This window comes from Panicum virgatum, chromosome 8K, assembly GCF_016808335.1.
Source record: "Panicum virgatum strain AP13 chromosome 8K, P.virgatum_v5, whole genome shotgun sequence".
Lineage (NCBI taxonomy): Eukaryota > Viridiplantae > Streptophyta > Magnoliopsida > Poales > Poaceae > Panicum > Panicum virgatum.
In genome coordinates, this window is record NC_053143.1 from 34,562,707 (window position 1) to 34,578,602 (window position 15,896).

Here is a 15,896-nt window from a genome sequence, read left to right on the forward strand (position 1 = left end):
TTTACTTTCACTAATTTTGCATTACTAGGAGTGTTGAAACATTAAATTACAAACAAATAATCAAGTAATTTGCGAATTGATTACATCATTGTATAGGCTATTATTGAAAAGATTTTTAAATATTTTTACATGGATCAAACTGAAATTTTTTCGATTTATTACGAATAATAGAAGCATACTAACATATAAACCCTATAAGCTACACATAATTGATAATGGTAGCATATTTGTTAATTTACTTCAATTGCTATTATTATTGTGTAGATATAATTATTATAATTATCGTGTAGCTAAAAAAATTAAGATATAAATTTTTGTTTTATTATTTTAATTATCAAGCCTATTATGAATAAATTTATGAATTTAGTGCGTGGCGAATTGATTACACTTGGCGTGGCGAATTTACCGTTCCCGCCAGATGGACACGTTAGTGCCGGTTGGAAGTCCTAGCCGGCACTAACGTGAGAACGTTAGTGCCGGCTGGAACTTCCAGCCGACACTATCGTGCCCATCTGACGTCACGGGGGAACGTTAGTGCCGGCTGGTAAAACCAGCCGGCACTAACCGAGCCACCCCCTAACAAATTACCCCCTTCGCCGCCCAATTCAGATCGACGTCGCCCCGCCCGCCGCCCCTGCTCTCTCGCTCGCCCGCGTGCGCCGCCGCCTTCTTCCCCGACCGTGCGTGGGTCCCCGGCCGGCGCTCGACCGTGGCCGCCCCTCCTCGTCGTCCCCAGCCCGCCGTCCCTCCTCGTCGTCCTCAGGCCGGCCGCCCCCATGCCTCGTCGTCGTCCTCGCCGGCACGGCCCGCGCCGCCGCGCACCTCGGCGTCCTCGCCCGGCCCGTGCCGCCGCGCACCTCGGCGTCCTCAGCGCCCGGTCCGTGCAGCCGCCCGTCGAGTTCATCCCGCGCCATCGCGACCGCCCGGCTGCCCCCACCGCACCCCGGTCCCGACCACGCTGCGCCTGCCTCCGCCGACCAGGTTAGTGAAACCTTAGTTCTCCCCGACCAGGTTAATAATGAAGTAGAATTTTCCATAGTTCTTGATGCTGAGCATGCGATCCTATAATTGTTAGGGGAGCAAATGTAGGGCTCTCAATTTGCAACCCCGTTTTATTCTTGGGCTCTGATATAATCTCAGAACAAACATATTGTCAACAATTGCTAAATGTATGAGCATATGCTGATATTTTTTTAGCACAATGTCATGATGACGCCTATTCATTGATTTGTGTAGAGAAACTTCTTTAGCAGCGGTGCTTGCAAGTCATAGTAGTATGGAAATTTGTTGGTGTGGTGCCCATCAATTGGCACAGGGAGACCACATTACCAATGTTTTAGGCAGCCATGGGCTTTGATTAGAGGTTCTGTGTTTATGTAATACTCTATAGTAGCTCCTTGACCTTTGTGACAGATAACATTCCTTTCTCTGGACTCGTTTTCTTTTCAACCTAAATACGGACCTAAACTTAGCTATAAACACCATTTTTTCCTGCTTCAGTCAACCATGTACAATATTCTCCAAGACTTCATTGCATCAGCATAACATGAGAATACCTTTGTAAAGATTTGAAGGGATCATGATTTTTGTAAACCACCATTTGACTATCTGAGCCATCGCTGCATCTTTGCAATGCTTCATCAAGTGGAACAGCAAAGGATGCATGGTCAGTGTTTTACTGAAGGATTGAGAAATGTTTTAGATGATTTTTTTTCTGGTCAGCAAACAATATCTTGCACATAAGCCATACTATAACATTCTATGTTAAAACTAGTGAAAATAGATAGCACGCTGATAGCATGCTGATAAGCACCTTGCTGATATCTTGCACATAAGCCACATAATACATAATTAAAGAATGGTAGTTTAATTGTGCAGGAGGCCTTGTGATATTTTTTTCTCCGAAATTACAGACTGTCATTGATGAAATTTTCAATTGTCAAATAAGAAATTTCTCTTGATCTCTTGGTTCATTTTAGTGTTATGGGCAGCACACAAACACTTCCATCACATACGAAATTCGAGTCTTTTTTAATAAGGTAAACAGTAGTGTAAGCGACTCTTGTTGCACAAAATCGAACCTTCGCTTCACACACCATGGCTATCAAACTCTACGACCTCAAGAGAAAACAAAAGAGAGAGACATGAGCTGTTTTTTTATTGTTTCAGGTAGTGGAAATGGATCATACGGACAACCAAGACGAGTCAATGCACGACCTCATTCGTGATAGTACTCGGTATGTAGCTCCAGAGTTTGATGAGAACGAGAACGATGACAGCTAATTTTTAAACTTGCATTATCGTGGCGACGAGGACCAAGATATTAGTGGGGAGGAAGAAGAAAATGTCGAGGAAGCCGAGGTATAAAAGTTCTCAATATATATGTTAGGAGCAAGATATTGTTTGTGACACATGCGGCCCAGCTGCGAACTATTTGTGTTATGTTGCTAGCTTTGTTGATGATTTCAGTCCTTGTGTAAGCAGTCGTGCTCCAGCTAAAAATTCTTATGAATGTTTCAGTCAATAAGTTACCTAATGTCATGATAATTTTCGATCCGGAACCCTTGCTTGCGGGTTATGCAGGTTACGCATACCTGCCGCGACGTCCACTAGTTGCTAGCAACCCGCTTGATAAATTTGCGATTCTTTCAAGCATCAGGATGGACGAAGCCTAAACGGAAACGTGGCTCCAAGAGGAAGATGGTAGGATGTACGACCATCACGGAGATCAACGAAGCAACCGGCGAGCCACTAGCCCCTGGTCAAATTAAGACGACATTTGTAAATCAATTGGGATATCTTGTTAGGGAATCCGTCCCCATAAAGTACAAGCTTTGGAAGAGAAATAAAGTCTCTGATCGACCTGAAGATATCGTGCCGGATTCAGAGAAAGATTTGTTATGGAAAGAGGTATTGTTGCACTTCAACTTTCCCCCAAGCAAAGCTGACAAAGTAAAGGGATGGGCATTTAAGAAGATGGCAACTCAGTTCGGCTCGTTCAAGAAAAAATTGGTGGCAAACTTTGTCAACAAGGGCCTCACACCAGATTTTGATAAAGTCTGGAAGAAGCAACGAGAGTGGTGGAATGAATTCGTGAATTACAAGAACAGTGCTGAGAGCATGGTAGCCTCGATTCAAGGCAAAATGAATGCTAGCAAAAAGAAAAACTTCCATAGACTTGGGCCTGGAGGTTATAAGGTTGCTATTCCGAAATAGGAAAAGATGGAAAATAATTTAATTGTAAAAGGAATCGTACCGCAGACCTTGAGTTGGCCCAAACGAGCAAGGTATTACTTCTATGCTCATGGAGGCACACTAGACCCCGACACTGGAATGTTTGTGACTAACGACGTACTAAGAGAGGTTGCCCAAAGACTCGAGGACGCAATGAGGCGTACCGAAGAAGGAACCTTCCAGCCCAACAGAGAGAATGACGAGCTGACTTACGCTCTTGGGAATGCGGAACACACTGGACGGACCCGAGGCGTGGGCGTAGTTCCATGGAAATATGGCTTTTCCGGAGATCTCGAAACCTACCGAAGCCGATGCAGAAGCAAGGCAGTAGTGGCAGAGAAGATCCATAGCCTAGAAAATCGGATAATGTCACTTGAGGCAGCAGTTGGGCAACGCTCGGACCAACCAGCTGCCAATGTGGAGATCAACCCCCCTTCTCAGCGTCGTAGCAGTGTTGCTTCCACGGAGCACCCTAATTTGGGTGCTGACAGGCCGAGGGACATCACCGTTAGGACCCAATGTGAGCTTCTGGTTCTTTATGGGAAAAAGCTCAAAGTTTGTGCTGAGGGTTATGCGGAAGTCCAAGAAGAGGGCGGGACAATACATTGCCAGCCGATTCCTGAAGGATTCGCCAGAGTCTTTGTTGACCGAATTACTGAAGAATGCTGGGAAGACATGGACCTCCCGATCCCTATAAGTCCTGAAGAAACAGAACTACAACATGCCGTACACACATGGATCGCGTGGCCAAAGCACGACATAAGATTGGTGCAAGCAGACACAGATTCCGCTCGGTGCTCAATGCAAAGATCACCAACGCCAGCTGACCGGAATCCTAGTGTTGGCCCACCTTCTCCCCTGCCTGCATGGGACCCCAGCATGGATCCGCCATCACCAGCCGCACAAAGCGAGCCAATTCCGGCATCATCACCAGCCGCACAACAGAATCAGAGTCAGCGACAGAAGGCATACACGGTACCTTCGGTCCAGCCATCTCATAAGAAGCAAAGAAAGAAGAAAGCGAAGGCTCCAGAAGAGGAAGAGGCAGAAGAATCGTTTCAAACCTTCTTGCTGAAGCGCAAGCTACTGAGGGAGGCTGCGAACAAGAAGCCAGAAATAGATCCGGTTGCAAAGTCACACTTCATTAAACACTTCATTAAAGATCCCACCAAGGAGAAAGAAAGTGAGTCGGATTATGATCGGCAGATCAGAAAGGGCTACAACAACCTCAAGAATCGGCAGATTAATGCAAAGACCGTTCCCCAGCTCGGAGAGCAGTCCAAACAATCGATCCCTCCGTTGATAGTGCCACGTGAAGAATGTCCCGATGAATCAAGAGATCCATTGACCATGGCTGGGATGATATTGCAAACTGATCTAACAAGGGCTCAATTGCTTGGGGAGGCCCTACAGAATGCCCGCGGCAAGAAAAAGTTTGTACTTGGTGAACCTTTGATATGGCCAGAGTTGCTACCATTCCTACCAACGAGAATGCCCGAGTTACACAAATGGTATGCCGTGCAATCTAAAGCTAATAAATTAGAGATGTTCCCAGCTCGGATTAACGATGAGCATTTCTGGCGGGGGGAGATGATGTATATATCGAGTTTGCAGCACTTTACGATTTATACCATCAAGATGCCCTTCACAAGTACCTCGTCAGTGTATGGTGCATGTAAGTATTGTCTCTCGTTTCATTATTTTAGCCTTGTGTGTTGACTGATCCCTGTTTTTCTTGTGTCCCGTAGGTCAAAAATTCAAATTTGCCGAAAGGAGAACTTCCATAACGTCGGGTTCTTCGACCCCGATATTATACACGAGAAATCGTTAGCGCAAAATCCTGAAGACATAGTCAATGTTATATACGGGGGGTTGCATAAAAATAGCATGTGTCCCTTCATTCTCTTGCCATACAACCATCAGTGAGTCGTTCTTTGTTACCCTTTTTTCAATCCCTTTGTATTAATAATACTATTTAATAACTATTATAATTAACATTAATTGGTTATGCGTATGTATATGCACAACTTTCATTGGATATTGCTTTGTATACGGATTGAGGAGCACAAGGTCTTGGTGTACGACTCGTTAAGGCAAGATAAATTAAAGTACCAAGATATCATCGAGGTGGTAAATACTACATGGAGTCGCTACCTCCACAAACACATAGGCTTGCCCAATAGGTGAAATCGAGCCTCTTCATTGGGTGACTAATTTTCCGGTATGAATATACTCTCGCTACTAATGTCATTCGCAATAAACATCAGAAAAATTCTATATCGTAACCCACATTTGTCCATAGTGTTGGAGACAGGGCCAAGGAAACAACTTATGTGGATACTACGTATGCGAGTGGATCAACACTTTTGCAAGTGAAAAAGGGCAAATGACAGTGGAGGCATTCAATGTACGTGAGCACAATCACATCTGCTCATTATTTTAATTCATTATTTTTTATTCTCATGTTTTTATCGAAAAATGTGACAGCGTTGGTGGATGAAAGAAGAACTCATTGAAATCGCTCGGATCAGGGCAATTCAAGAAGCTATATGCGGATTTCTACTCGATGAAGTCATAAATCCTAAGGGCGAATTTTATGGCGATCTCCGTATAAGCGTCGCCCAAGAAGATCCGACGACGAGGAAGTTGATACGTTACTATAGTTGATGTGCTTAATATTTTGTAATATCTCATGTACTTTTGAACTCCTAAGTGTTCCATACATGACAAATATATATATATATATATATATATATATATATATATATATATATATAATGTTAGTGTAATATGCTGTTCTAATAATACTGTGCAATGTAAAGAGTACGACTATGTAGTCACATACGGTAGAAATACGCATAGCCATACGTATAAAAACGAAAAGAAAAGAAACATAAAGAAGAAAAAACATTTAGTGCCGGCTAGTTATATCAGCCTGCACTAACCTTGCTGTCTGGACTCGGGCTGGGTCGGGCACGTTAGTGCCGGCTGGTATTACGGATCGGCACTAACATACGCACGTTAGTGCCGGTCAGAGTAGCCGGCACTAACGTCTGTCATGTTAGTGCCGGCCATTTAGTGCCGGCCACATGGACCGGCACTAAGCCGTCCTGTGACCGGCACTAATAAGCCGTTCTCCAACAGTGATGTGTAGTTACACCAACGTTAGGGGGGTCATGGCCCCTGCCCGCCCCCCTTGTCTCCACCTAGTCAGGAGCGATACAACTTGATAAAATATCATCCTTCATGCGATCACCTCAGATGGCAGGTTAGTGTATTATTTTTTTTATATTTTGTTATTTTGGTGGATTTTTTATACTGTGGCATGGTCGCAGGAATGTCGGCGAACCCACCCTCGTCGCTGTTGCGCGTGGACGGATCTGCAGTTTTCAATGGAACTTGTGATGTTGGTACAGATGCCACCATGCACGTGCCCATTAACCGTCATGAATCTGGTTCTTCTATTGCCAATGATTCATCAGATTGGCTTGCTCGCAACAATTCATATATAAGAACATCTCGCACCAGTACCAATCCTGCTGTGCTCCAAGGAAACACCGATAACACAGTACACAGGTAATGATACCGTGTTATTTCTTTTGCCCAACGCTATTTAATTTACTGTTTTTGACAGATAACGGTGCTACTATCTCACCTCTGAGTGCAAGAAAAAAAAAAGGAAAAGCCACATGGAGCGGATTAGGTTTGCAACAATGTCAATTGAGAAAAGAGCTGAAAGGAATACCAAACGGAGGGAAAGATACAATAGTAACAAAAAAGGTATTTATGTTTCAATTGTAGTAATTATTATGTTGCAATACACTTTTGTAGGTACTGATACAGTGCTTGCGTTCCCTATTGTGCCGTTATATAATTATTAAATTGTTTTTTTACCAATAAGATATATTTAAAATAGCGTTTGTGCCAACGTTATGTTTTGTTCACACCACCAGGTGTAAACGTTGGGAAACCAGACTATGACGCCAGTATTTGGGAACCGATGAGGAGATGTTGGCCGCACAAGAAGGTTCTTTTCAGTATTTATTTTTTAACGTGTGGCACATTTATGAGTATAATATTATATAAACTCAATTCATGTAAATTAATTATATGTTTGATGTGACACAGAGGAAGATCTGGATTACAGAGCCCCAGATGACTGTAATTTTGATTTTGATCTTCTCACGGATGACGAATCAAGAGTCTACCATAGTAATGGCACGATTAAATGTATAGCAGATGATTTATTATTTTTAAAATATATATATTATTGAAATCTATATACCCACACACATGTTAAATGCTCCAGATGTGCAGTTTAGTACGATCAGGGAACCAGACGTGGGTATATTGGACAGTGATCCTTACGAAAGAGTATACAATGATCTGCCTTCTGATCATCTTGTGTTGAGGAAAGTGCCGATCTGCGAGTATTGTGGTGCTATAAGGTTTCCAAGTCAAGGTCCCGGTTTTTGTTGTAGGCAAGGAAAAGTTAATTTAGTGAATACACCAGTTTCCGACGATTTGCAGCGCCTGTTTACAAGCCAGACGGATAGTGATGCCTTGTACTTCAGAAAAAATATTTGGTATTTCAACTCTCATTTCTCGTTCACAAGCTTTGGAGCTACCATGGATCATCGGGTCGCTAATGCAGCCGGTGACTATTTCGTGCTAAAATATATTTGGTGTTTATGTACAATGCCATTTGTGTTTTATAAATTCTAACAAATAATTAACATATATGTAGGTACTAGTGTCTATACTTTCAAAGTGCATGGTCAGATTTATCACAGATTGGACCAGCTGAGACCGGTAAAAGATGGTCTGCGTCATATGCAGTTGTACTTCTATGACACAGATGAGACCCTATCACAAAGACGCAAAAGATCACCCCATCTTGATTCATGATTGATTCGGACGATTCTTCGAATCCTCGAGAATAATCCATATGTTCGTTTCTTTAGGAGTGTCGAACAAATGCAAAATCTGGACGAGTTGAAAATTGAATTGAACACCACTATTTTTGTTGGTCAAAGAAGATACAACGCACCTACTATGGATCAAGTTGCGGCTATCTGGCAGGATAGCTCTCATGAAAGAAATAAATTCAAACGGAGTATTATGGTTTATCCAAATTCTGGTCATCCAGAATTTTTACGGGCGTACCATGGTTGTTACGATCCATTAGCTTACCCTATCCTCTATCCCGGTGGTGAGACTGGTTGGGAAGACAAAAGTATATTGCTGGAGGAAATACCAATAATACACTTTCCCCGAATTAGAAGAAAGTATACAAAGCGCAAAAATGATGGTACGACATCTACATGCACTACCCGATTATTACTTATTGGTAAAAATATTTTAAACATTTTTTAAATAAATGGCAATGTACTAATATATATCGATCACCATATTCACAGAAAGTCATATTGCTCCTTCAAAAAGGGCAAGAAAATCAGGTGTCAAGCAGAATCAAGTACATTCAATTAGTCAGAAGATGCTTTCGGGTTGCAATATATAATCACTTATTTTGGTCTTGTAAATTACTGATTTTTAGCATTTATATAATAACACTTATTATGGTCTTGTAAATTTACAGCTCCTTATAATTGTGAGCGTGAGGAAGAAGACGACCGTGACAACAAATGACTGAGGATGGTGATGGAGGTAAACTACATATTAACATGTTTGATATTGTAATGTTATGAATTTTTGTTTAGTCTAAATATAATGGTCAATTCTTTTATTAGTGCTCTCATTCTGTTGCTATTATTTAAAAAAACAGATGGTGGGGGTTCGCGTTTGCATGTCAGTGCGAGGGAGTATTACTGCTATATTATGCAGATCCGCAATGATGTTTTTAATATATTCTTTCATGGTGGAAGGCTTTTTCAGCAATGGATAGTGGATATGTATGTGAAAATTGAGAGTATGCGACTTGATTGGTACTCCAATCCAGAACACCAGAAAATTATAAGAGCAGACCTCTATTAGGTATAATAAAGGAACTTGTTAGCATTTAACAGTACTCCACTATTTTTGATAATGTGGTGATTGATTTGAATTTATCTGTTTTCAATGACACGGTCTAATGGACACCCTTCTTGCCGGTGAGCATAGGGGTTTGAAGGCTGGTAAATTAGTTGTTTTATCTAAAATTTTTCCCGAAAGTGATCGAGATGTGCAGTGCAGGTTCATGGATGCAATGTCATTAGTTGCTAAATATGGAAGGCCAGATTACTTTTAATCATGACTTGCAACCCCTACTGGCCACTTTGGAAAGGTTGCAGCCTGGTCACATATTACCGAGTTTCAGAAAAGAGGTTTGCCGCATGAACATTTCTTGCTTATAATGGAAAGCGGTTCAAAGCTTAGCGGGCCAGATGATTTTGACAAATATATATCAGCAGAACTACCGGATGAAAAGAAATATCCTCTTCTCCATGAACTTGTATGCAAGCACATGATGCATGGTCCTTGTGGCATTCTAAATAAAAAGTGTGGTTGTATGCAAGATGGTGCATGTCGTTTCAGGTACCCTAAACAATTTAGTGAGACCACGGAATAGGGAAAGGATGCATATCCTATATACAGAAGAAGAAATGATGGTCACAAAGTTTTTGTGCGTAAGAAATGGTTGGATAATAGATGTGTTGTACCATATAATCCAACACTCCTGATGAGATATAATTGCAACATCAATGTTGAAGTTTCTAGCAGTATTAAATGCTGCAAGTATCTATATAAGTATGTATACAAGGGCATGGATTGTGCATCATTTACAGTTGCAAATCATGATCAGAATGGAGAGATAGAAATCAATAAGATTAAACAGTACATGAAAGCACGGTGTATTATGTCTATTGAAGCAGTATATAAGCTCTATAGGTTCCCAATGTTTTCTATGTATCCTCCTGTTTTGCAGATGCAAGTTCATCTTCCAGGTATGCATATGGTACCATTCAAAGATGGCCCTTGAGGATGTACTGGAACGAGCTAGGAATCAGAGATCGATGCTAACAGAATTCTTTAGAATGAATAGTGAAGATCCAAATGCTCGAAGATACCTATACAGGGAATTTCCAGAACATTATACATGAAACAAGTCCATAAAAAGTTGGTCTCGTAGGAAAATGCGGTTCCAAATTGGAAGGTTGGTGTATGCGTACCCGTCTGAGGGCGAACGATTTTATCTTCGAGTTCTTTTAAACCATGTTCGAGGTCCAACATCATTCATATCAATCAAAACAGTCCGAGGTGTGGTGAGTCCTACATTTAGAGAATGCTGTGAGAAACTTGGACTTGTCGAAACAGATAGCTCACTTTACAATGCACTCAGCGAAGCCGTAACTTTTCAGATGACACGTGCTCTTAGAAGAATGTTTGCAACTATTATAGTTTATTGCGAGTACACAAACATCCGTGCCCTCTGGGACAAGCATTATGAATCAATGGTTGAGGACTATCGTTGAACAGTTTGTCCTTCGAGACATTGTAGATATTCTCTCCTCGATGGGTAAAGACATTAAAAATTACGGACTGCCATCCATGCAACTATCTGGTGAGACATTTCGATCTTTTTTATTTTTATTATCATTAATGTTGCTTTTTGTATTAAAGTCATTTTAGACAAACTTTCACTGATAAATAAAATAACTTGTCAAACAGGGGAGACGAATAGAGATTATTATAGGGAGCTAACTGAGGAGAGAAAAATTGTTGTATCTGATGAGGACATTAAATTAGCTGAGTCACTTAATGCTGAGGAGATGGAAGGTTTCAACGAAATTTTAGATCATGTTATGACAAATAAAGGGAAAGTTTTCTTTGTAGATGGTCCTGGTGGGACCGAGAAGACTTATCTTTACAGGGCACTTTTGGCCAGAGTTCGGTCGACGGACCACATCGCAATAGCTACGGCTACGTTTAGAATTGCAGCATCCATCATGCCTGGAGGTCGGACAGCACATTCGAGGTTCAAAATTCCCATAAAACTTGAAGATAATTTTGTGTGCAACTTTACCAAACAAAGTGGTACTGCAGAACTATTGTGCGAGGCATCTTTAATTATATGGGATGAGGTTGCGATGGCACGAAGGCAGGCTGTAGAGACACTTGACAGATCTTTACAGGATATTACAGGATGTGATTTACCATTTGGTGGTAAAATAATGGTATTTGGAGGGGATTTCAGACAAGTTCTACTTGTTGTTCCTAGAGGTACTAGAGCACAAATTTGTGATGCTACCTTGCTTCAATCCTATATATGGGATGATATCAAGATAATACGGTTGAAGAAGAACATGAGGGCCCAGAATGATGTATGGTTCTCGCAGTTTCTATTAAGAATTGGTGATGGGACAGAAAAGACATTCCCACATGACTATGTGGATCTGCCGGATGACATTATGCTTGAGTATAATGATGATCTGTCTATTGATACTCTCATCGACTATGTTATACAATATCAACGGATTCATACGGAAGTTACCGGTAGATCACAAGTGCGGAATTTAGCAGAGCTTCGTCGCTTTTATTCTCCTCACCCCTCTCTTTTTTTTTGAATTTTTGGTGCAATTTTTGGGCTCAAATGAGAAGGGAATGGAGGCCAGGGGTTATATAGGGTGGAAGACCCCCTGTCGCCCGTGTGGGGGGCGACAGGCCCCCTCCCCCGGCCAGGGACCTCTTTGCAAATTCAAAAAAAATTACATTAAGGTCCAGTCGCCCGTTGCTTGGGCGACAGGACCCCTGTCACCCCTGGGCCGGGCGACCGGGGGTATTTTCAAAAATTTTTAAAACGGACATATATTTTTGAAATTTTTATTTTTTTTAAATATAAAAAGAAAAAGACGCCCCATCAATGTGTTATTCGATTGGCCCAAACATTTTCGTCCAGCGATGCAATGTCCTGTCGCGGCCCATTAGAGATTCTCGGAAGCGAAGTGTGCCCCATTAGCGCATGTACGTGGTGGGTTTTGTCCCACCTCGCGATCAGAGGGAGCAGGGGACTGGTTTATAAACATTGGCTGCCGCATCTGTTTGGTAAGACAAAAACCACTCCCACATTCTCGGCTGGCAGCTCATGTTGCCTTCGATTTGGGTTGGTTTATGCCCACATTGCTTTTTGTCTGCTAATTGCAACACCATATTATCATATATATATATATATATATATATATATATATATATATATATATATATATATATATATATATATATATATATATATATATACACTCCATGTGGACGATAATCAGTAGATGAACAAACTTTTTGCCCCATTGTAATAAGCAATGCAATTTTAATATTGTTCGGATTGCTATTTATAATAAATACTTACTTTGTTCAGATTGCTATTTATAATATTTGCAATTAGCTGTACATATTTTTAAACATGTGCGGCACACGTGAGAAACCTTCTAGCTTGCATCGATGCGTCAGTTTTGTGCGCGACAAATCCCCAAAAAAATTTCGTTTTCCTGTGCAGATTGAATGTTGATGGATCCACGTGCACTGGATCTGGCACCGGATCAGCATCATCCGTGTACTTCTCTCCGCTACTCGATTTACCCAAGGTCGCTGATGGATCTCCGTGGCAGATACCTACCAGCCGCGCGAAAGATCCCAACAGGCAATCGCAATCCAGTTGTAAGCCTAATCGATGTTTAATTATCTTATTTTATCAGCAGATGGAATCGGTAGATTACAGAGAGAAACCGCTCTCCCTATCATGCAGCTGATTTCTGAAGATCGCGTTTAAACGTACGTTATTCAGATCGATTTTATATATCATCACTTTATTCGTGTGACAACTCAATCACAGGTGCAGATAACCATATTTTTTTTTAACTTGCAAGCTATTTTCCTTCAACTACTAGCATTACGATCGTTGTGTTCAGTAGGCAAAAACACTGTCAATCAATCTCTGGGCACCTTTTGGGTCAGTTTTACTTGTTAGCATTATGTTATTATAGTAAGTGTGTAGATTCTTGTTACTTAAATATCCTAAATCATTGTGGTAATAACCAGAATATTCGAAAATCACATAAAGTACATAATTCTTGTAACTTACTAGACCATCATTCTACTAAAAAATTACCAAATTATCGTAAATCTACATGTAAAGTATACATAATAATTCTTGTAATTTACTAGACCCTCATTGACCCATGACAGTAGTAAATTAACCCTATAATTGAACCATATAATCAGAATATTCGAAAATCACATAAAGATCTGGAAGCAATTAGCAGGAATAGAAAGCTAATTATGAAAAGATATCTAAGCATCGAAGTTATCACTGCACATTAGTATGAGGAAGGGCAAAAAGGAAAATACAAACCGGACCATGAAATCTCTTCGTAGGCCTCGTGCCTGGTCCGGCCTGCTTCCTCCGACTTGGGCTACTTGCACCTCATGCTGGTGCTGGCCTGCCGCGCTGCCTGGCCGGCCTGCTCCTCCAGGCCCGCGCTGCCGCTCTGCATTTCTGGCCTGCAGCGCTGCCGGCTAGCTGCTTGCAAAGGCCTGCTTGCGCACGACCTGACAGCGCTGGCTGCCCGCCTCGCCTGGCAGTAGCTATGCTGGGCTGCTGTGCCCGTGCCGGCCCACGTGTGTCAACCTAGGCCGCGTGCCTGCGTCAGCCTATTCATCTGCCGTAAGAAAATTGGCCAATGTTGAGGTGCGCATGAATCTTTTCCATCCTCTAATTTAAGCGCATGTTTCAACACCGGCCAGAGAAAGAGCACAGCAAGCTCCACGGTTGGTGCGGTTGAGGAAGTTGCTAGACACGTACTGCATTCTGGTAGGTGTATGTGGCTTTTCGATTTGAAACTTCAAATACATATTTCTTGTAAACGGTGCACTGCCTAAGTTAAATATGACGAACAAATAATAATGTACTGCGAATAAAATATTAAACATCGCGAACATTTGATTGTATTGGATAGATAATGAAAAATAAATATCACGAACAAACAAATCAACATGGCGGAACAATATAATATACAAAGAGAACAAATAAATTATACGCATCGAACAACTACGTCATGAACACGAAACAAATATTACTATCTGAAAAAAGTAAATTCTTTTACATACCAATTGAGTATGCAAATAAAATTGGAATACATTAAGCATGAGTTATTTTTGAATATGAACAAATGGATAGGAATAACAAATAAATATAATACAGATAAAACATACGGTGAATAGAAATGACAAGTATTAATGTATCTTTAATGTATTGATACCACTCACACACTTAAAACATTGAAAACAAAAATAAGTGACAGTATGAAGAAAAGGAGGCAGAAATAAATAGAAAAGGAAACAGACTAAATATATTAGCAGAATTGAAAAAAAATAAAGTGGTGGTATGAAGAAAATATAAGATAAAAAAATACCAGAAACTGAATGAAACCAACGTACAAAGAGGAAATAGAAAAAAAAATGTGAGATTTGCTGTCCGTCATGCATGTGTAAGTCTGGGGCTTCGGTCACCCAGAAGAGAATATTTGGGTTGATATTTACATTGGGCCACGAGAAACATTGTACATTGCGCCAAATTAGAATTGTCAATTCACATGAATTCCTTGAGGCGATGGATCTTTACTTTGTAGCCCGTGCGATGTATAGCTGCTGCGCCTCGTAGGCGCACCCGTGGCAGAGTTTTCGGGAATTTCCCATGCGGGGTAAAAAAACCATCGCTGTGCTCGGCCCGCAAGGGTCATGGCCCAAGTAGGCATGGGCCGGGGTTCGGGGGTTTTCTCGGTCGGGCGCCGAAAAGCTTCCTCTTAATGAAGAACGGGTGTGGGCTGTTCCCCCCTCCCGGCCGAGTTTTTTTTGTAAACGGTGCACTCAATTTTGAATCCATTTAAACCAATGTATTCTTAAGAATTAATCCAACATATCGAGATCCAATATGAATATATTTTTTATTATATTTTAAAAGTCAACATTTTAATATATTGTTTCAACATTTTTTATAAAATGGTGAATTAGTTTGTACTAAATGTTGAATTAGATTATAGAAAAATGTTGATTAACCATTTCAAATTGTTGAAACTACATATCTACACATTTGATGAATTAGTGGAAGTATTTTAAGGAAGTTGTCTAAAAGAAAAATGGAATAGAAAGAGAAAGAAAAGAATCTGTCCACCGAGCGTCAAACTGCTGCTTTTTTTAGTACAGTACAACGCAGACGCTCACAACACGCACGCACACTTAACCCTATGAATACACATACGCAAACTCTACCTCTATGAGCACCTCCGAAGAACTGGACCAGCAGATCTGGAGATTCCCGAAGTCACCATTGATGCCTCGTTGTTGACGAGAACGTCGCTTACCACTTAACGCATAACGCCGGAAAATCCTGGAATAAATTCAGGAAAGTGCGAGCACCCGTGGCAAGTCGAGGACTTGAACCCGAGTGGGTAGGTTCCACCACAAGGGACCTAACCAACTGATCTATGATTAGGTCGCGTCAAACTGCTGCTTGCATGCTGATTTTTGCTTGACGCCGAACGAATTATGGATGGTGGGCCGGTTGATGGGCTGCCGTTGGATTTAAAGATAACTAGGCAGGTTGACACGTGATGCGCGTCTATCCAAAAGATGTTAACTTTAAAAAAATGATAAAACATAAATTTATTATCTGG

The 15,896-nt window shown here is 41.2% G+C and overlaps 1 protein-coding gene across 1 annotated transcript; it reads left to right on the forward strand.

The window, feature by feature from the left end:
• The first annotated feature begins 10,707 nt into the window (after positions 1-10,707).
• LOC120645655 (ATP-dependent DNA helicase PIF2-like) lies at positions 10,708-13,809 on the forward strand. Its single transcript, XM_039922422.1, has 3 exons — positions 10,708-10,795; positions 10,903-11,690; positions 13,600-13,809. Exons 1-3 carry the CDS (start codon positions 10,747-10,749, stop codon positions 13,807-13,809), a joined length of 1,047 nt encoding a protein of 348 aa, XP_039778356.1. The 5' UTR covers positions 10,708-10,746.
• Positions 13,810-15,896: the final 2,087 nt, after the last annotated feature.